The 22,851-nt window shown below is 42.7% G+C and overlaps 1 protein-coding gene across 2 annotated transcripts in view; it reads right to left on the bottom strand.

The window, feature by feature from the left end:
- Positions 1 to 567: 567 nt before the first annotated feature.
- Positions 568 to 22,851, bottom strand: part of sigmar (Tumor necrosis factor alpha-induced protein 8-like protein sigmar) — a 62,174-nt gene continuing 39,890 nt past the window's right edge. For both annotated transcript variants that reach the window (XM_071696422.1, XM_071696421.1), the window contains exons 2-4: positions 20,067 to 20,217; positions 5,841 to 5,960; positions 568 to 4,672 (exon numbers count right to left, since the gene is read on the bottom strand). In XM_071696422.1, the coding sequence (XP_071552523.1) occupies positions 4,379 to 4,672; positions 5,841 to 5,960; positions 20,067 to 20,216 (564 nt within the window). In that variant the 5' untranslated portion in view covers position 20,217 and the 3' untranslated portion in view covers positions 568 to 4,378. The remainder of the gene's footprint in view (positions 4,673 to 5,840; positions 5,961 to 20,066; positions 20,218 to 22,851) is intronic.

Raw genomic sequence — 22,851 nt, 5'->3', positions numbered from 1 at the left:
ACTGTGCTTCACATGGTCGATTCTTAATTTTCTAAGGAGGAGAAAGCCCGAATTCTTGCCTAAAAGGAAAAAAGTGCGGGTACACATAAGACTTCTTGGTGCACTGGGCGTTCAGAGCGCATGATTACTCAGCTGTTTCTAGAATCACCTCAGTCAAGAGATCAAGACCCTATGGACACAAATCAAGGACCTTAGATACTTCAGGAACCTTGCCAATGCCATGCCCAGATGTCTGCAGGTGGTAATCAAGGCCAAAGGAGAGATGATAAAGTAATAAAATGTATGCAGAGGCAGACAAGCTTTTTATGGACAATGTATATCAGACTAAGATCATTCTTTTCTATTTCTTTGCACATTACCTGAAAAGAAATTGCACAGTGTTATGCAAATGATGGAAAGTTTGTCATTGTTAAGTTGCTAATAGGTGTCATGATTTAAAGATAAATGATACATATTTCTACTATTAGGACTATATTGTGCTACAAAAACTCATGGACTGACAAAAAACATCAGTAAGAAAGGAAGGTTACTCAGTCATATGACTGGTAAAATGAAGAATCTCAACACTGAAAATATATATATATATATATATTTATGCTATAGATACAATATTACTTTGTACATTACATTCTCTCTCTTAAAAAAAGCACAGCCACACATGAAGGACAAACCTACAATCACTCCCTCATACCTCTGCTTGAAAAGCGAGTTCTTTCCATATGTACAGTATGCACAGTATTTCATAATACTCATTATTATTCTTAACTAAAATCTCACAAATTTCTTACAAAAAAGCAGTCATAAGAAACTATCTGATGAACTATACATGCCCAGTGAAAAGAAAAAGTAGATTTGACTGTCTCACATATATGTGGTGTAGATTTCATTATACTGTATTTTGTCCCATGAGGAATATCAAAGACAAATTACTTCCACTTAATATTCACTTGTGATCACCTAACTTTTATGAAATACTTTTAGACTATCATTTACAGATATATATTTGATCTTCCACTGTCAATTAGGCATAAGGCTGACAGAAGTAGGTCTAATAGTTACCTTTCTCTTTGCTTAAACTCGAGGAAAATTTCTGTTGAATATAAAATGTATATCTGTACATAGACATGCTAAAAAAAAAAAACCTAAATCTGAACTGACGACTGCAAAGATACAAAATCATTTGAGAAATGCATAGCAATCAAGAGTACAGTTTATGCTACAAATATCAATGTTAGGAACAATGAGTTTATCAATTTGAAGAGACAGTTCTGTATCTTAGTAATGCTGATCTTTTTTGCAGGAAAATAATCTGTTCTCAACTTCTAGCTGTTCTGAGCTCCTGTATACACAGATATATGGAGGCAACATTCAAACATAAACATGAAGAAAACTAAGTGAATCCTTTGCAATTATGGACACCAGAAATAATACCTTTATATCAAAGGTTTTTGAAAATGCTTCAAAAAGAAGGGAAGACTATTTAGTTTTCAAAGTATTAACTATTGTTGAGGTTTCCTGTCCCCACTAAAATGCCTTAAAAAAGCATTTACTATCTTTTACTTCTATTTGTACAGTTTTCATAATGAAGCTTTGGTAAAGGGGCCAGATGCAATGGTGGAAACATAAAATCCACTTTTTCAGCCTTTAGAAAGTAAAACAATGTTTATGCAATACTCTACGAAAACACATCACACATGCTATCTATATGCCTCTTCATGGGAATGTATCATTTCATATAAAAAGGTAGTAAGCAAAACATCAATAAATAAAGCTATACCTGGAAATAACTCTTAAGTACTAAAATACAGATATTTAACTCAACATTTACTTATCAGTAGTATATATCTCTTCGATTTAAATCATTACAGGTGTAAATGAATTGAAAGTCAACTAAATCCTTCCTATTTTTTCTGATACTTATGTCTTGTACAACCTTACTACTTTTTAATAAATCTCAAAAAGAGAATCAGGAGTACTGCTACATCCTCATGATATAAACTTCAGAGATATACTTTGATATAAATGGGAGTATCAAAAATTGATCAATCCCTCTCATAATTAGGGAGATCAGTCAGTCTAGGACAGTAGGGATATATTGCAAATGCTAGATCATTGTGACTTCTGTGGATTGTAATGCATGCATACACCAATACAGAAAGCAATCTCCTTTATCAGTAATAGCTAACCATGGGAGACAACTCTAATGGTTGATAAGCTGGAGAACTGCCATCATTACTTTGATGACCTGGGGGATCACCCAGTTGTTATTTGGTACACCTTCTGAACAAACTCAAAACTTTTAAGGGATGTGGTTACAAAGTGTATACACATGCACACTAATAAATGAGAGGGTACAATGACTGTAGTTTGATGAACGAAAAATGCAAGAGAAATATAGTCTCATTCATTCTACTTTGTAAAATTATAGTACCTAATGCAAAAGCATTTATAAGTACATCAAAACAAGAATTGTGCACTCTCTGAAAGGTACAAAACAGACTAAGTAATATACACACACACACACACAACATTTTGAACTAATATGTATATACAATAACAAAAAATATAAGACTGTAATTGTATGAAGAGCTTTAACTAAAGCATTTATTAAAAAAACTATGGAAGATTTTCAGGTAAGTTTAAACGATATACAAAAGAAACAGGAAAACAGATAATCAAGAGATTCATAAGGAACCAGAAAATAATCCACAAAAGGTATGATGAGGCAGTATTATAGATGCATTCACAAAAATCCTTTATAAATGAATGTAAACTGTGTTTGCATGATGTGTGTGTCTAGCAGTCAAAACATGCAAGAGCTTGAAGTACACATTAAGTGACTGAATTGTAAACAGACTGCTCCACAGAGCCATGTAAACCTAAGGGGCTTCAAAAGAAATCTCTCAAAGTTAATTTCAGATATTATGAAAAGATACATAACTGCCATCATATGTTCTAAAGAACACCCTTTCACAGTAAATCTGTTCCCTTCGCTTATCTGACTTAACCAATATCACCTGGTTAATTACAGACAATCTCAGCAACATAAGGCTGAAGATATTTTCACACAAACAAAAAGAAATAGGGGAGTTTATCTTAAATCTTAGGAAGCAGCAAATGGTGAACCAAAGGATGGTATGGGATCAAGGCAATGTGGTAATACATCAGTTTACAGAGGTTGCTGGAATGATTACAGTTTCAGGACATGAAATAATGTAAAACTTCATTGACAGTAATGAAAAGTCAGTGATTTTCTTTTTACAAGCAAATCTCTAATCTAATCTAATCTAATTCTTTTCTTATTTTCAATCACAAGACATAATTCTTTACTTCAATAAATGTAAAAATATCTATTTCATGCCCTATCATATCTAATTTTCCCACTTCAATACACAAAATGATCTGTCTCAATTTACTGCATCCATAATGAGCAATATCACCAACATCCTGAAGATCCAGGTCTTACTTGAATATATCATCAGAAAAGTAATACTGTGCTGCATAGACATTTAAGAAAATATCACTTTATCCTATTTTCTATACAAATAGTGTGAAACAGGAATACTTGGAAAATGAAGCAAGATTGTAATTCGGCATACTTTTTACTAATGTGTGTGTATTTCTTACTTTTAAACTGCTTTTTAGTGCATACCAGCCATTTGGAATCTTTTTTTCTACTATATACCAGTCACTTGAGATTTCTTTTCCCACTTTGTGGTTTTTAATCTAGTGACCTTCATAACTAACTTTTTAGCTCTACTTTTTCTTTACAAGATAATGAAGCACTCTGACCCTGAAGGTTTGGTTTTGGGTTATCTGTCTTCTGACTAAAGCAACAGGAAGAATTCTTTGGCAGTATTTTGAGCAATGCTGTTTCACCTCCAAGAGAAGAATCTTAAAAAGACAATTTAACACCAAACTGTACGTTCCTATTCTTGATGTCTTTTACATAATGCTTGTTTAAAGGCAAGAAAAAATTATTTAAAATACAAAGACTATTTCCTGATTCCTTTTATGCATAAATTTTAAAGGTGCTGGAGGAGATGTATATAATGAGAATGTCTCCTCAAAGAGGGTCATTTTACCAAATATCCTGTTTATTGTTATAAAATTCATACTTCCTTTATTATACTACCAAAGTTCCCATTCTTTAGTTACAGCCAACAATAAGTGTCTGTGACAGTTTTATGAATGTTAAATCTAAAAGAAGAAATTTGATGTAATTAATATTAACTTTCATCTGCAAAGCTTAGCTTCCTATGGGAGAACTTCATCTTCCTCATACATTGCCTAAACCTGCACCAAGTACAAAATTCAACATTTTGTGTACAAAAATCTCTTGAACCAGAACACCACACATCATCTCTACTCTTCTTCTTCAGATCCCACCTTCATCAAAAGCTTTGCTCATGTCATCCACAATTGTCTGGAGTGTTGGACGATGAGGGGACTCTGTTCTAAACATCTCCTCCAGAAAGGCTGCCTCAGTGAAGAAGTCAAGGACATGATCTATTCTTCCCAAGCTCTTGTCTGTTAAGTGGTTCCCAACTAGCTGTTTCAGTAGCGTCCGGCAATCATTGATATTCTTGATGAGGAACATCTTATCGAAGGTGAAGTCCACTTCAAAGAAGCTGATGACTGTCTTGACGATTGTTCTGAATTTCTCTCGAAGCTGTAATAAGAAAATCATTGTAATAATAAAAAGATAACCCTGTGGATGACAAATGAATTATAATCATCATGCGAACTGGAGTTCCATGACTGGAAGCTTTGCATAAACTATTCTGCAAAATTGCACCAAGCTGGTATATCACTTCCAAATTCTAAAACTTTATCAGTTACAATAACTATGATTACAACTTTAATCATTACCCAGATTTTGGTAGGCTGTGAGAGGGTTTCAAATCCTATTTGCCAATGCCTAAAGCACATACTCAACGTATGCAATAAACCTTTCCTTTTTAAGCATCTCTACTGCAATTGCATTTCATTGCTGATACTTGAACTTTCTCCCTCGGATAGTCCTCTTCTATAGCCAATTGTGATAGTCTGCTATAGAATATCCAGCAAGCACAGCTATCATCCCACTTCACAGTTTTATCATTTTCTCTTTCCCTCCTTCATCACTTCATGCTACCTTAACCTTACTTCTTGTTTTAAGGGAATCACATGGGTTGTCTCTCAAAAAGTTGGGAAGAATATGAAAACTATGAAAAATTCAAATCTACATAGATACATGTCAAACAACCACTGAGAAAGAGGCAATGCTATCCAAAATTTTGAGGGCGTGTTTAGCCCACACATGTGCCTTCCCACATTTGTCGTCTATAAACAGTTTTCATATTTGTTATGATAAGAGTAATTCCTCTATTAGACAAAAGTGGTATATTTCTGAACTTTGTATGGTACAACATGACATCAGCTGAAGTGTCTTTTGTTTCAAGTAAAGATATTTTAGACTATCATGTATCCTTATAACTTACAGATCCAGGACACTTGAATTCCTACAAAAGAAGAATGTAAAAATTATACAAAACTTCTTAAATGATTCAAGGGGATGACGATTGGCAGATTCTTGATACAAATAAGGGAGAGGATTTCAAAACAGAGATGTTAAACTAAAATTAACTAAGATAGGGAGAATATGCCATACATGTCATTCTGTATGATAACTTACAATGCCGGTCACTATTTTGCTGAAAAGTTATTTTGGGTCAGTTATGTCAACAGTCAATCATTTCATGAGTTTTCCAAAGAACCTCATCATTTTCAAGTCACTCTTTTTGCCTGCATGTTAGGAACATTTAGAAATTTAACTATTTCAGTAAACCTTAACTTACCTGATTGGCCACTTTAAGGTCCTCCTGAGAAAACTGGTCGTTGCGGTAAAGGATGTTGATTTTGACAACAATCTTGATAATGTTCTTCACTAGCTTCTCGGCTTCCTTTTTGTTACCAGTCTGTAAAATAGAAAAAAAAAATAAGCAATTCGTTCTTTATTCAAGTAACCATGTAGCATACTTATAAAAATGAATACTTAATAAATAACATTAGGGTAACATCCTTTGGAGAAAAGTGATAATGGAACCATGATTCTGAACAAAATAATCTGAGGAACAACATATAAGTGCAAAATTATTCATCTAAGAGAACATGCTTTACCCGAATTATCAGGTGAAAACATTATCTGCAATAAATAATTATTCAGTACGGACAAGATCGAACAATTAAACAATGCAGCGTACACTAAAAAAAAAAAAAAAAAAAATCAAGATACTGAACAGTCTACTACCATTCTGATTAATGATATAAGTAGTTGTTACCGAATGGTAGATGTCTCAAACTGCACTGGGTTTTGAACTTTCAAACACCTGAGTTACGTATGTGTATACATGTATTCTTTATGTCATACATCTCATAATGGAAGATATGACATGTTCAATAAAGAAAGGAAAATCTTTTAAGTTGATATAGTCAACACGTAACCCAGATCTCGTTTACATTTGTCTTTTAGTATCTATATTGTCTGATTAACATTTTAGTCAGACATGGTAAGAAAAGTTTTGTGGTTAATTGCATACCGAGCTTACGAGTTTCAAAACTATTCAGATTCACAAACAGAGCATAGAAGCAACATGATATTATGTCTCTCTTAATCTCCATATTCTTCAACACTCCCAGCCTGACTCTTGAGGGCGACCAGGGGAACGTAGAGCTACTATCACTGATAATGCTGATAAAACACAAGCACACAGCTAAGCTGGATGCCAATACTGCACAGTACATGATGTGGTCTTGCGGAAACTAAATAGTTTTGTCTTGTTCTCAGTTAGAAGAATACTGCTAACATTTCTCAATGTCATTATTATAGATTCAATATCGAAAGGAATAACTAATCTCTCATGCCAAAGGAATGTAGTCTAATATCTTTACCACGTAATACTGCTTTGATAATTGATCGTAAAATTCAGTGATACATATACATACATACATACATATATATATATATATATATATATATATATATATATATATATATATATATATATATATATATATATAACTGGGCTCCGCCTGCTGGAGGTACACCGCTAGTGAAGTCATCATACATGGCAAGGCAGTATCACTGCGAGCAGTCAAAACTTCTCACTCAGAGTTCTATATTTCCCTGCTAATGGAAGGCACTGCAGGTGCCTTCTGAAAGGTCTCGGGTAACACCAAGGATTTCATGGATATTTTCTTTTCTTTACGTTGACGTTCTATTCATGGACAAAAATCCACATCAAAGCTAGGGCCTTAAATGAAATATAAAAGAGGTTAAAGAAAGGGAAAAAGAAGAGACAAGGAAATGTATTTACGCATTTTGGAGGAAGAGAAAACCGTCTCTTTAAAAAGCCGTCATAGAAGGCCAAGAGTTCGAGAATTCCAAAACTAGGTGAAGAGAAAGAAAAAGTATAATTACACATTACATACTTTTCATTTTCATCTTATTCTTTGTCGCTGTCTCCCGCGTTAGCGAGGTAGCGTAAGGAAACAGACGAATATCCCAACCCACCCACACACACACAGCATACACATAAACGCCCACACACATAAATATACATTTCAACGTATACATACACAGACATACATATATACACATGTACATATTCATTCATGCTGCCTTCATCCATTCGCGTCGCCACCCCGCCACAAATGGAATGGCACCCCCTCTCCCGCACGCGCGCGCGAGGTAGCGCGAGGAAAAGACAAGGCCACATTCGTTCACATTTAGCCTCTACTTGTCATGTGTAATATCTCAGTGGTGCGTGTGATCCAATATTTGCTGATAACCACGAGGAAAATGAAACACGATAAGTTCCCAAGTGCACTTTCCTGTAATGATCACATCGTTAGAAGAGATACAAGAATGAGCTAGAGGACGTAGAACAGTCACATGATAAACAAGGAAGAGACGTAGCTAAGACGCCATTGGTAAACAAGTGTTACTGGATAGTGGTGTTGGGGTGTGACATCATGCCTAATATATTATTACATGAAAGTGCACTTGGGAACTTTTCGTGTTTCATTTTCCCCGTGGACTCATAGGAATATATATATATATATATATATATATATATATATATATATATATATATATATATATATATATATATATATATATATTTTCCCTGGGGATAGGGGAGAGAGATTACTTCCCACGTATTCCCTGCGTGTCGTAGAAGGCGACTAAAAGGGGAGGGAGCGGGGGGCTGGAAATCCTCCCCTCTCTTTTTTTTTTTTTTTCTCAAAAGAAGGAACAGAGAATTGGGCCAGGTGAGGGTATTCCCTCAAAGGCCCAGTCCTCTGTTCTTAACGCTACCTCGCTAATGCGGGAAATGACGAATAGTTTGAAAGAAAAGAAAGATATATATATATATATATATATATATATATATATATATATATATATATATATATATATATATATATATATATATATATATATGAATTACACATCAAATAACCTAAGCTCGTCGTCTTAAAGGTCTCTACCAAGTGTCATTCACGCAAGTGGGTAGAACTCCATGAGAACAAGTGGTTGCCCAACACATTCCCAGCGTGCTTAACCTGGCCATGATGCCGTTCTTGCACAACTCTGCTTCATAACACCCCTGTACCACCAGATAACCCAGACGTGAATCTAAATGATGATGGCTTACAGCAGCGTTTACCAACATAGCGCACTGCCACTGTGCCCAGCCATCACTTTGTACCAATAATGTGTCGGCAGACTTTGTACCACCATCCTAACTTAAACAATAGTTTGCACCGTTAACATGTAACTCCATCAACCCTCTGTACCGCCAACATTTTGGGCTACTAATATTGCGTACCGTTAACATTTTGCATAGCAAACAGTGTGGATCCCTAACATAAAACTTCAATTTAGAAACTTTTTTGAAAACAGGAAGGTCATCATCTATAATTGGATGAGGTGTGCCTCGGTCATAACAGTGCCAGTTTCAACTGGTTTTATACATGTAGGAGGGACGGATTGGTGGCACCACACGGGACCGAACCCATGGAAGACTCCTGGGGCTGGGAGGAGCTGGTCACATCACAAAGACCCACGTCCACACGACTAACACATCATCGTACATGATACCAATATCTGAGGTACGTCTGGGGACGGCGTATCAGCAGACACTACGCTGACCAGTGGTACAGTTCGTTTTAGCTACAAGATGTGTTGAAAAAATACAGCCTTGAAATATTCCGTTTTCGTCTCTGTGTATAACCTATGAATTTATCGAACAATTAAGGATTTTACATTCATAGAGAAAACAATAAGAAGATATCTACGAGGTTGAGTGCGTAAACTACCACCCAGAGCAGTTCCAAGGTTTACTTCATCAATGGATAGTAAAATCAACGATTGCGTCTTCCAATTCTCAGTAACAATAACTCAAGAGTTTTTGAAATTCCTGACCCACTGGTGCCTGAGGCTCCCACTCACCATATAGGGACTGGAATGAGTCTATTTCTCCACCATTCCAGTCTTCCTCTGGACGAGACGGTGACAAACATGAATTATAAACACCAAGACACTTGGCTCCAGAAAGCATGAGGGCGAGTTGTTCCCACGTACCTGGGAACTTCACGATTCAGGCGTCCTCAGGTGTGGATGATTACGGATGATCACCTGCTACAGCGGCTGTCCTCTGCTGTCCTCCTTACCCAAATACAGCGGTCGGCGGATCCTGCTGCACGACCAGAGGGCCGGGTGTACACCCTTCTGGCGGATCCTGCTGCACGACCAGACGCTTGTCATCCGTCTTCCTCGGAGGTACTGATCTGGCCCACAGGTTTGCCAGGAACACCGGCCGGCGCCCAGACACGAGAGCTGTGTGACTGTCCTTAAATCCCTGGTCCAAGACATACCCTCGATGCTGCACTGACGACCATACCACTGGACATGATGACGTCGTAAGTGTTTGTTGTTCTTTGATTCCCGACACTTGAGTGCTGCTCGTGGCTGACCGCAGCACTTCGACTGCAACGTCGCTCGCCTGGAGTGGTGGTGTTACCACACGTTACTGTTCGACGTCTAGCAAGGGGAAGTGTTCTAACAGTCCAACCGAGCGATCGTAGAAGCCAGCCTCTTTGAACAGGCAACAGTTACCTCGATCATGTAGGCAAGGTGGATCATAGGTCATTATCATCAAGCCTTCATCTTTACCTTTTCTCTTCAGTGGCCATTTCGTATCTTCACTTCCTTCTAACGACGTAGTTCAAGACTCCTCTCCCGTCAGTAGTGAGTCCCCCCCAGCCACTGGCTCCGCTCTAGGCAATGAATCAGCACCAAAGATGGCGTGAATCATGCCAATGAATAATATTCTTACCTTATCCTTACACTTTTTTCGTGCACTTCGAATTACTTCGTTCACATCCAAGTATGGAGCACTGTATGCATCATACACCGTCTGGACCTCGTTAACACCACAAATTGAACCTGGAACACGATGGTACAAACTTGGGTCCCAAGAAATGATACTTGACCTGACCTTTAAGGTACTTAGGTCAAAAGCCACACCATCATACCTCAAGGGTCGTATCAATGAGGTCAAGGGTTGTGCCGTCGTGCTCTGGGGTCGTACCGTCGTGCTCTTGGGTCGTACCGTCGTGCTCTGGGGTCGTACCGTGTTTCTTATACGTCATTTCCTTATCGAGGGGCAACCATTACCTGATAAACACTGGCAGTTACGTACCAAAATATCTATGAATGTTCCACAAAATGTTGAAGTGTACCATCATTGCTGTACACCACCAGGATATTTACGAAATAAGGGGTTTCTTTTTTTCGCCGGAAAACGGGATTACGAGACCTGAGAACCTGTGACGACAAGATACATACATACATATATACATACATACATACATACACACACACACACACAGTGCAGCCAAGTACGATCACATATAAGGCTGTTCATACACAGAATACACTGACGTTGACAACATTACACAGGAGATTCAGAGTACAGTTCATAATGGTGTGTGTATCCTACAGGATACAGCCTGATGATTACAGGATACAGCCTGATGATTACAGGATACAGCCTGACGATTACAGGATACAGCCTGACGATTACAGGATACAGCTGATGGCGCAGGAAAAGTTTCTTGTCTGGCATTTGGACGATACGGCATTTCCCAGTGTACAGCAAGACGACCCTCACAGACCCGCTGTCATTGTGTGTGTGTGTGTGTGTGTGTGTGTGTGTCTTTCCTGTCACGATTTCCCCTGCCCGGGGGGTTAGTGTGACACGGTCACTTCCCTTACCAGGAAAATCAACCAGGGAAAACTACTCACTGTGTTTCCCCAGGATGAAATACCAGAAATACAACAGAAAATACATGAGTGGTTAAATCTAACTGCCACTATAGCATTGATACACTTCACATTTTCTTTCTCCTCTCTTCCAACATCTCATCCCTTCATCATCATCATCCACTATACAATAATAATAATGATAATAATAAAATAATAATAATAATAATAATAATAATAATAATAATAATAATAATGATATTAATAACAACAACAATAATAATAATAATAATAATAATAATAATAAAGGACCAACACAAAATGGCCCACCAGGAGAGACGTGTGTTGCCGGGGGCAGTGGTGTGTGTGGTCAACGGGGGATCTGGCAGCGGTTTACCACAAGCTGAACTATGGACGCGCGAGCTGCGCGGACGGTCGGTCTGGCCTCACACGAATGGCCACAGTTCTGGCCCTCCGTCAGACTAGGACGGGAGGGTCTGGCCACAGCTCTGGCCCTCCGTCAGACTAGGACGGGAGGGTCTGGCCACAGCTCTGGCCCTCCGTCAGACTAGGACGGGAGGGTCTGGCCTCAGTTCTGGCCCTCCGTCAGACTAGGACGGGAGGGTCTGGCCACAGCTCTGGCCCTCCGTCAGACTAGGACGGGAGGGTTTGGCCACAGCTCTGGCCCACTGACACACAGACAATCGAGTGGCACTTAACAAGAACCAACCACACGTGCCTGGCGGACTAGGTTACTTCCGGGCCACGGTGACATGCACGGCCAGGCACAGAGAAGCAGCACTCACGCTGGGTTCAGCAGGTGGCCTGTGAGGTGTGACGGAGAGACAGACACCCTCAACACGACACGTTCCCCGTCTCGCGACGAAGGAAAAAAAAAAAACAAGGCAACAGATACATCCAACACGAGCACTGAAAAAGACCAGTGATGGAAAGCAGTTGTGTCTGCCAGTGGCTGTTCATTTCCCGCGCTATAAACTCTCTCATCGACTCATCTCCCAGGCGTCAGCTGCCTCGCTCAACACACACACACACACACACACACCCCGCCTGTATTTACCTTGGTCTCCCCTTCACCATCCGAGCCTAACGTTCTCTCTGGATCTACGACCGACTTCCCGCTTTCAATGTGCAAGCGGCTACTTTCACGTTTAAAGGGCATAAGGAAATAAGAATTAAGATTACCTTCACCCAAGGTGTGGGGAAAGACGGGAATATATTCACATATACGTTAAGGTTGATTACCTATGTGTCCAAACGGAGATGGACTGTAATACTTGTTGGGTGCCAGCTTTTCAACGCGCACGCGCGCGTGTGTGTGTGTGTTCCCCTAAGCCCTGGAGCCATCCTGTGGTCACGAAGCCTCACCAACACCTAACGCGGTGTGTGTTGTGCCTCCTGACCTGACAGTGTCGTGTGGCACCTTGCCCCTGGACCTGACAGTGTCGTGTGGCACCTTGCCCCTGGACCTGACAGTGTCGTGTGGCACCTTGCCCCTGGACCTGACAGTGTCGCACAACATCTGGGACCTGGCCTTAACACAGTGTGTGTGTGTGTGTGTGTGTCATGCGACACACGGATGTTTACACTTTCTTAACGTTCTAGTTGCTACCAAGACGGAACACTGTGTGGCGTGTGTTCGTTAACGATGTGTGGTTTGCGGAAGTTGCAAGACAGTGTTTCATGTCAGCTTCCAAGTGGGTTAACGTGGTGGAGTGGAGTGATCCACAAGAGCCACCCACACTGGTTACGTGTCTGCCCCGGGTCGTCACTGGTGGAGCGGAGTGATCCACAAGAGCCACCCACACTGGTTACGTGTCTGCCCCGGGTCGTCACTGGTGGAGTGGAGTGATCCACAAGAGCCACCCACACTGGTAACATGTCTGCCCCGGGTCGTCACTGTGGCCATGATGGTTCTCAGAAGCCGCTACATGGAGCCTCGTCCACCAACTCAGCCTCACTTCACTCATTCTTAAAAATTCCTATCATTTTTTTTTTTATCTATTTACATGAATCCTCACTTTGACTGGGTCCCTTGGATGGCACTGCTCTCTCTCTCTCTCTCTCTCTCTCTCTCTCTCTCTCTCTCTCTCTCTCTCTCTCTCTCTCTCTCCCTCTCTCTCTCTCTCTCTCTCTCTCTCTCTCTCTCTCTCTCTCCAGCATTCCTCCATACTCGAATTCCCAGAATTCTTTCGGGACATTTTGGGAAATTCTAGGAATTTCGTACTTCCTAGTGGTGACGTCAGGGGTCACAGACCGTCATGTTTTTGTAATCTATCTTTGCCATGTACTCGTCTGTACTCTCAGGTCACATATACCACACACACACACACACACACACACACACATACACACACACACACACACACACACATACACACACACACACACACACACACACACACACACAAGAGAAAGAACCACGTACATATACACACATGAAGACTAACAAACACAAAACAAACACACACGGTACTGAGGACGGGACAAACAAAAGCCTTCAACATGAATATCATCAAGCAGGAAATAAACGGAGGGAACGCGTGTGTCTGAAGTGACGTGCCTAACCTAACGTAAGCTAAGCTAAGCTAAGCTAAGCTAAGCTAAGCTAAGCTAACGTAAGCTAAGGTAAGCTAACCTAACCTAACCTAACGTAAGCTAAGCTAACCTAACGTAAGCTAACCTAACCTAACCTAACCTAAACTGCCGCCAATGTCCCACATCAGAGGAATGCTACACAAGTCAAACTATGTGTCGCCGACAATGACAACAGCTCACATGTGGATGCATAAGGACACACTGAAGCAGGTCTTCACGTCGTGCATAAGGCCGAAACACGGTAGTGCTTTGTCACGTCTGGTCACCCCAACCGAAGAAGCAAAAAGGAACTACAGAGAAGGTTGAGAGACGGCACCAGAAGTAAGAGATATGAGTCACAGGAAATTCCATAAAAACCTGATCATTTTTTTCATCTGTCTTTATGTGTCGGTTCTCCTCTATTCACTTCTCTGTTTCTTTCAAACCTTCTGCAGTTCATTTAAAGCCCGGCCCCGGCAAGGGCTTGTCTCTCCGTGACCGGAACTTTCAACGTTACAGAAAACGTCTGAAATGAAGTCAATTACGACAACGTATGACGTCAGAGGAACAAATGACCTGTGGTGTTGTAACGTGAAGCCAACGGCAGAGTTCCAGATATACTTTCATTCTGGGGTCACGAAGGGCAAGCAAGGCCACACCAGTCACGGAGTCGTATTTCTCGTTTATAATACACAGGCATCTCGCCTTATAAGTCGTGAAACTTGCAGCAACTTTTTGCCACCAGGGATAGTTCTGCTTCAGGTTTGTCAGGTTCGGAACTGCCTCGGTAACTGTATCATCTGATCGAAACCATTAGTGTCTGAAGCAATAATTTGTCCGAACCTCTATCATCGATATTCGAACGCCTGCTCACAGTATCCGAACCCCTGCCGATAATATCATGACGCCTGGTTCCAGTGCCACAACAAGTCATCAATATCTGAACTCCTGCTCTAAGTACCCGAACCTTTCATTGATATCTGAATGCCTGCTCTCAGCATGGTGACCTACCAGAAAAAAAATTCTCTAAACCTTACTTCAATCGTTGCCTGAATACCTGAATCGCTTCTACCACGATTCGAACCTGCTTCTCTCTCACACTGAGGCACTCTCAGTATGTGAGGTGTACGTGACCAACTACAGAGCCTATTCTTTCAGGACTGAAGCCTCGACCCTCAGAGTACGAATCAATGTACCTAACGTGGTATATTCTGCTCTTAAGATAAAGATTATCTTATCTACGAGTCTCAGTTCAACCCGTCAGTACTTGAACTGTGAAACTCAATAACTGCGAAACATCTGCTTCGACAATTTGAACATCTGTGTCTCATCATCCCATTATCTGTGTAAGCCAAGTAAATTGGTGTTCACTTCACATGCATGTACTATCCCGTTATCTGCACATACAAACCCGTGTTCACTGTACAAACTTTTGAGCCTTTGCTCAGAGAACACGACTACTGACACCCACACATGACCGACCTCACGACCCTACCAAGTGAACCTCAGTATGGCTGAACCTCCCTCAGACGACCCCCCCCCCCCAAACCCCCACCCTGAAGACCTTGGCCGCAATCAGGATATCTGGCCACCTGCAGATACATCTGAGCTTGGTCTTGACTGGCCTTACTTAACTCCTGTCCCCTGGAGAAGCCATTTATAACATCTATATCGAAAAGCCATTTACGTCTGCATCCAAAGGCCGTTTGTTTATGAGGGGTGGAAACAAACACCGGGAGTGTTTGCTTTATAGTCACACCAGCCGCGGTCACACACACACACCTGTCCACACCAGCAGCGGTCACACACACACACACACACCTGTCCACACCAGCAGCGGTCACACACACACACACACACCTGTCCACACCAGCAGCGGTCACACACACACACACACACACACCTGTCCACACCAGCAGCGGTCACACACCTGGTCCTCTCTTGCCTTAAAGGTCGGTGTGAAGCACAGCTTGACCACCTGAACCTCGGGTATTGGGCACCTGCAGCCCCGTACTAGACACGTGAATCAGGAACACATGTACCACGACGGGTTTACCTTCACCTGGGGAGCCATCAGTCGTATCAACTCCTACCACCATCATCATCACGTCAAGTGACGTCTGCTTTACTGATGGCAAGGTTAATACGTAACCACCAGAACCACAATTACTTCGTTGTAAAGTTTGGCCCAGAAGTTCTATGGCTGTTAGATCTATCATTAACACGTTATAGTTATCTTGAAGGATTTCTGTTATAGTCATAACAATGATAGATATCTGGTAGAACACTCCCGGACGTGAGGATGTCTTCAGGTGAACTGTTGCTCCACCTTACCATGGAGTGTTGTCATGGACGAAGATGCCACACAGGTCCTGCCTGGTACCCTCATGACGGCATCTCTCCTTGTACTGATACAACCCACCCCAACACACACACACAGACACACACACACACACACCTCTGCTCCCCATATTCTAAGAATGTTTCGCAGGTCGTCAAGCAAGAAACAGACTGAGGATATGTTCGTTATACACGAGTAGTATACTGTCGTGCGTGGTATGTTCTGTGGGCGACACATGACCTGTACACAGGTCCACCATCCTGTGCCCAGTATGGCTGGACGGGCCCTACAGGAAGTCCAGTAATATGTACAACAGATAACTGTTTCTATCCACATGTAGCATCACGCGCACGTGACTCCTCCTCCTTCTCCTCCTGGAGTCAAGAAAGAGAAGGGTTAAATGTTAGTCAGTGGAGGATGATACAGATGCACCCTGCCCTTCGAACCTAAGTACATAACGTTTGACGTGGAGGACGACACAGATGCTATCTGCGCCAGACGACCGGTCTAGTGGCGCAGTGGCTTCGACAGCGCAGGGGTTCGATTATGACGTCAGGATACCCACACTACTACGTTTCTACTAACGAGGCAGTACATGGTAGGAGGAGTGACCCCTGGTGTGTACAGTACACCATGATGAAAAGTCTTTATTAACATGGAAGATAAAACTTTGAATTATTTGTAAACATCAAGATAAGCGTGCTGCTATCAGGACGGTCATCACGTGCAGCTAAAGCTGAGGACAGCTTACAACAGCCCCTAGACCCTGGGGAAGTTTAATGGTGAAAGAACAATCTTATCTCCACTTCCGCTCACGTTATGATAAGAGATAACATCTTATATAAACGCGACAGAGGAAAGAATGGCTTCACATTTCGTCATATGACAGCTCATGACACTGTCACGTCATGCAAGGCAAGGCAACCTGCTGGTCCTGTACACTAGTGTCAGTGTGTCACGCGTTGTGGTGCCGTCATGCGCACGACTGACTGAAGATGATGCGTATCTATCAACGCACCGCGCACAACGCACTTCCTCCGTCGCCACGCACTCAATACACCCGTCTCTCTCTCTCTCTCTCTCTCTCTCTCTCTATATATATATATATATATATATATATATATATATATATATATATATATACACATTACAGCAATATCAAAAGCTTTTCGCCTACGTGATTCTCAGCTCCCTGGCCGGGATTGTCATGTTGTGGCCTTCAAGCTCTTGCGCACGACGGTACGACCACTGAACACGACGCTACGACCACTGAACACGACGGTACGACCACTGAGCACGACAGTACGACCACTGAGCACGACGGTACGAACACTGAGCACGACGGTACGACCACTGAACACGACGGTGCGACCACTGAACACGACGGTACGACCACTGAGCACGACAGTGCGACCACTGAGCACGACGGTACGAACACTGAGCACGACGGTACGACCACTGAACACGACGGTGCGACCACTGAACACGACGGTACGACCCATCGTAGCCAAGGGTCGTGCTGTGGTGGACCGGCATAGTTCAGGGTCGTACCGTCGTGCTCAGGAGTCCACGTCTTCAGCTTTACCGACCCTGGGTCACGTAATGCCCAGCCCAGACGTGGGCCACACTCACGCCTCTGTCCACCATGATCCCCACCCCAGCCCAGGTCAACTGGTGGACGGGTCAACATGAGGTCATGGTGAGGTGTGAGTTCCGTCCCTCCTCCACCCACGACACACGTCCTCCACCCACGACACACGTCCTCCAACACGACACACGTCCTCCAACACGACACACGTCCTCCAACACGACACACGTCCTCCACCCACGACACACGTCCTCCAACACGACACACGTCTTCCATCCACGACACACGTCCTCCACCAACGACACACGTCCTCCAACACGACACACGTCCTCCAACACGACACACGTCTTCCACCCACGACACACGTCCTCCAACACGACACACGTCCTCCAACACGACACACGTCCTCCAACAATGGTCGTTTACATCGAGAGATCCGTTTCCACTGCTTACACTGTGACGTCAGCCAGGGCTCCAGCTGCGCCAGCTACACCTTCCACCTGAGCGTTCTCCCGCACACACCAACTCCAGCGAGAACCACTTTAATGTCATACTGTTTCGTTCACTTGTGTTCTGAGCTTCGAACCTGTGTCTGCTCGTCTGTCGGATGGACGCGCGTACCCACGGAGCCAGTGACGCAGTGATGCGCATTTCCCGTCCGCACTGCACTGTAAAATCCCTGGGTTCTTGGGGGAGGGGGAGGGGGGGATCCAGTATCCTCCCCCTGGGGTTGGGGTGGTAGGTGGGGGGGGGGGGTCGGGGGGGGGGGGGGAGAAATTAGCCCTTCAGGTCTACGCTCTGACTCGGGAAAGTCGCAGTAAACAATCAAATTGGTCGTTATCTACTTATAACACTCATCTAAAGTAAAGATCTAAGTTGCTGAGCAGCGAACACTGCACTACGTGAAAGATGATATCATCAAACAGGAAAATCGTAACACTTCAAACTTAAATAAGATTTGAGAACTTATTTCAGAACTTAACAATAAATCTCGTCATTTTCCAAGTGGAACACTTGAGAAAGATATTCAGTGTGTATGTTTGTGTGTGTGTGTGGGGGGGGGGGAGAAAATAAAGAAGGTGACAGGATCTGAAACTTCCAAGGGATAAGGAAAAAATGGGAGAGAGAGAGAGAGAGAGAGAGAGAGAGAGAGAGAGAGAGAGAGAGAGAGAGCCGGGGGTGATCCAGCCTGTTTGAGTTGATGTTGTGAGAGTCATGTGATATATATATATATATATATATATATATATATATATATATATATATATATATATATATATATATATAAAAGAAACGAGTGCGTCGTGTAACTACAGAATTACAATAAGGATGAAGAAATATGAGAGAGAGACAGAAGAAAGGAGGTGCGTGTGAGGTGGCCCCTGGTGAAGCCAGGCTGCTGTTGACAGAGCAGTTATGGACCCAACCACCTTAGCAGGGCGTCAGGGCCGCCCTGAGCAGCACGTCAGGGCCGCCCTGAGCAACACGTCAGGGCCGCCCTGGACAGTACGTCCAGTATCCTCAGAAGGACCCAGGTCGTGTCAAGGATCAGGGTTAAGTTAAAGGAGACTTAAGATAAAGTAGGAGTTGCGAGAGGCAATCAGGATGGTACGTGCTCCGAGGAACCAATTATTTCCTCTCCCTTCCTCTCCTGTGACCAGCTGGGAGGAGGAGGAGACACAACCCCCCCCCCCCCCCCGACCACTGTGCAACACCCACTGCCACCCCCCCTCCCCCTCAACCCAACACACCCCAGTCTACCACTGCCTAACTACCCATCAAGTGAGCTAATTGCTCTCTCTTTACCTCTCTCTAATTCCCCAGATGATGGTTTATTATCCTTGTTTGAGCCAATTACCAGAGCCTTCCCTCACACAGCCTCACATACCCAAACATATCGACATAATTACTTCAAACCAAACTCGGCTCCTCAAGGCAACTGTGTACACACACACACACACACACACACACACACACACTTATAAATGTAGTTTGCTCAGGGTGGTGTGTGTGTGTGTGTGTGTGTGTGTGTGTGTGTGTGTGTGTGTGTGTGTGTGTGTGTACATAAACAAGTAAAGACATGGTATACTACTTAAAAGGTTAAGAGACGAGGCAACATGAATGTAAAACACTCCTCATAACATAAAAATAGTTATGACACACACACACACACACACAGACACACACACACCCACACACACACACGTACATGTACAGGTAGTACTCACGTAGGCCTTGGCCAGGGTGTACATGTTGTCCAAGATGGAGGCGTGGGTGTCATCGATGAAGTTTTTGGCCATACTCTTGTTAGACATCTTGCTGAGCAGCTTCTTCTGCGCCTTCAGGCTGATGTCTCGCGCCCGGAACGTGTCGCCCATCCTGCGGCAGGAGACACACACACACACGTCAGGGGTTAAAGCAGGTCATTCAAAGTCAGGAGAGGTCAGAGGGCAGGTCATGCCCTGTTATCATCATCATGACAGAAAGTTGTGGGGATCCCTGAGCACGACGGGATGACCCATGGCTGGGATGGCCCATGGCCTTTGACCCGGGCCTTAAACGTTCAGGTCAAAGGTCATCATGCCACCACACCCAGAGGCTGTACCGTCGTACCTGGGGATCGCACCCTCCTGATGTCGAGGTCAGACACACAGGGAACGGTGCTCAAGATGAAGCAAATAAATAAGAATGATCAAATTCCTTCGATCAACGAAAAGTCAAACCAAGAAACCAGCAGTTTACACCCTGAAGGATCTTACGCTGATTGGATTAAATACCCAGTTATCACAACGCATTACAATGATGGGGGTTTTCGTTGGCTCTAAACTGCCGGCTAATCCATGCCTAAGGCTAAGGTGTCTGGGGTCTGTGATTAGGGATAGTGTGTGTGTGTGTGTGTGTGTGGGGGGGGGGGGGGGGGTCGGGAGGCTGTCCAGATGGAAGGCAGACCAGGAGGGAGGAAGAGTAGATGGAGGGAGGAATGGGTCAGGAGGGAGGCGAGGTTGCCTACCACGAGATTTTGCCTGGGGCAGCGCTAAGGCTAAGGGCTCACCGAACATCTTCCTTGTGTTGTGAAGCTGTTCCTCACACCAGCTATACATATTTTCTGCTCCTCAACTTCTCTGTTGATCGGGTACTCCAGACAATCACCCATCTGGTTTTCTTTTTTTTTTTTGGAAGTGTCGATGTTTAATCCAGTGGTGTTCCTTGTTTCAGTGAGTAAAACACTGAGTATCCTCTCCCTATTAATTGTTATTTTCTGCTACGCTAATATCTTAAACCCATTATCTCCAGAACACTGTTATGTTGGGAGCCGTTCGCTATGGAGCCATGGTATGTTAGGACCCATTAGATGTGTTAGAACGCTCTAGCAGGATACAGTAACCATGTTAGAGGCATATGGATTCTCGTAATGCCACGGGAAAAGATACGTCACGTATCTATACAACGAAATTTCACTAAAAATAATAACAAAAATCTTTTAATATAATCCACCTCTAAAAATCATATAAAAGTCCCTCGTAATGTAATTAATTCCTACGGTTATATGAGATTTCGTTTTAATATACTTCACAAATAAATTTATAAGAAAAATTCCTTTTTATATATTAGATACAATATCAAAAATCATATACAATTACTTTAGTACATTATACAAAATTCCTTTCAATATAATTCCCTGCTGATATTGCAGACATTTCTCAATACAGTGCACTAATAAAAACCATACAAAACCCCTTACTGTAATCCACTGCGAAACATATATACAAAACCTCTTACTAAAATTCACATAAAACATTTTTTTAATCATTGCCAAAACTTGAGGAATAAACCTCTTAATAAAATGTATGGTTAAACAAAATATCGTTCAATATAATTCCACGCTAAATATCGTACAGATATTTCCTTTTCATGTAATCCGCTTAAAGTCATACAGTTATATCTATATATGATTCATCCCTTCAGAAAACACACACATACACTACTACACGTTATGGTGACACTTCTTCATACAATATCCAAAATATTTCAGCAGTATTTAGTGACTGCTTATCTTATCTATCTTGCCAATAAATCTATCAAGAGATAAGTAAAGATATCAAGTTTCTTCTGATCTTCTATCTTCGTTGTATCTACCATCGTACAATGCGCTGTGTATTCCTTCATCATCTGCTTTCGTAAGTTTTGAGTCACTCGTCACACTGTATATAAATGTGTCTTACGTCACTAGCCTTACTGTACGTGTGTGTGTGTGTGTGTGTGTGTGTGTGTGTGTGTGTGTGTTGGAATGAATCATATGAAAGGAGCTTGGAAACACCAGGGTACTGGTCACAGGGTCCTTCAGATTGAAGGATTTCCCTGAGCCTCCTGCTGGGGACGTCCTTCAGAGTGTGTGTGTGTGTGTGTGTGGGGGGGGGGGGGCAGGATGGTCCAACCCCCATCCCTAGGGACGCCAGGGACGTGTACAAAGGACTCACAGAAATTCAAGTTGTGTGATGGTTGACAACGTTCAAGAGATGTGGCCCCCACGAGTGTTAAACTCCCTCCCCGTACACCACAAATACGTCACCAAGTTTTCATCTCAAAAAGTGCCACTTCAAAGTTGTGTGTGTGTGTGTGTGTGTGTGTGTGTGTGTGTGTGTTTGTGTGATTGTACTGTCACGTCTGAGGATACTTTAAATGGCTTCTCCCCAGTACCACTCCGCCTGGCTCGGCGTGCATGTTGTCAAGGCTGGTGATAATTCAAATGGCTTCTCCCCAGTAGCCACTCCATCCGGACCTGTGGTAATGAAGATACTGTAAATGGCTTCTTCCTAGTACCACTCTAGCCAGGCTTGTGGTAATGAAGATATTGTAAATGGCCTCTCCCCAGTACCACTCTGGTAGTGAAGTTACTGTAAATGGCTTCTCCCCTGTGCCACTCTGGCCATGCCTGTGATAATGAGGATACTGTAAATGGCTTCTCCCCAGCACCACTCTAGCCAGGCCAGTGGTAATGAGGATACTGTAAAT

Source organism: Panulirus ornatus, chromosome 59, assembly GCF_036320965.1.
Source record: "Panulirus ornatus isolate Po-2019 chromosome 59, ASM3632096v1, whole genome shotgun sequence".
In the NCBI taxonomy this organism is placed as follows: domain Eukaryota; kingdom Metazoa; phylum Arthropoda; class Malacostraca; order Decapoda; family Palinuridae; genus Panulirus; species Panulirus ornatus.
Note: the sequence above shows the minus strand (reverse complement) of the source record. Positions and strands in the feature narration are given on the sequence as shown.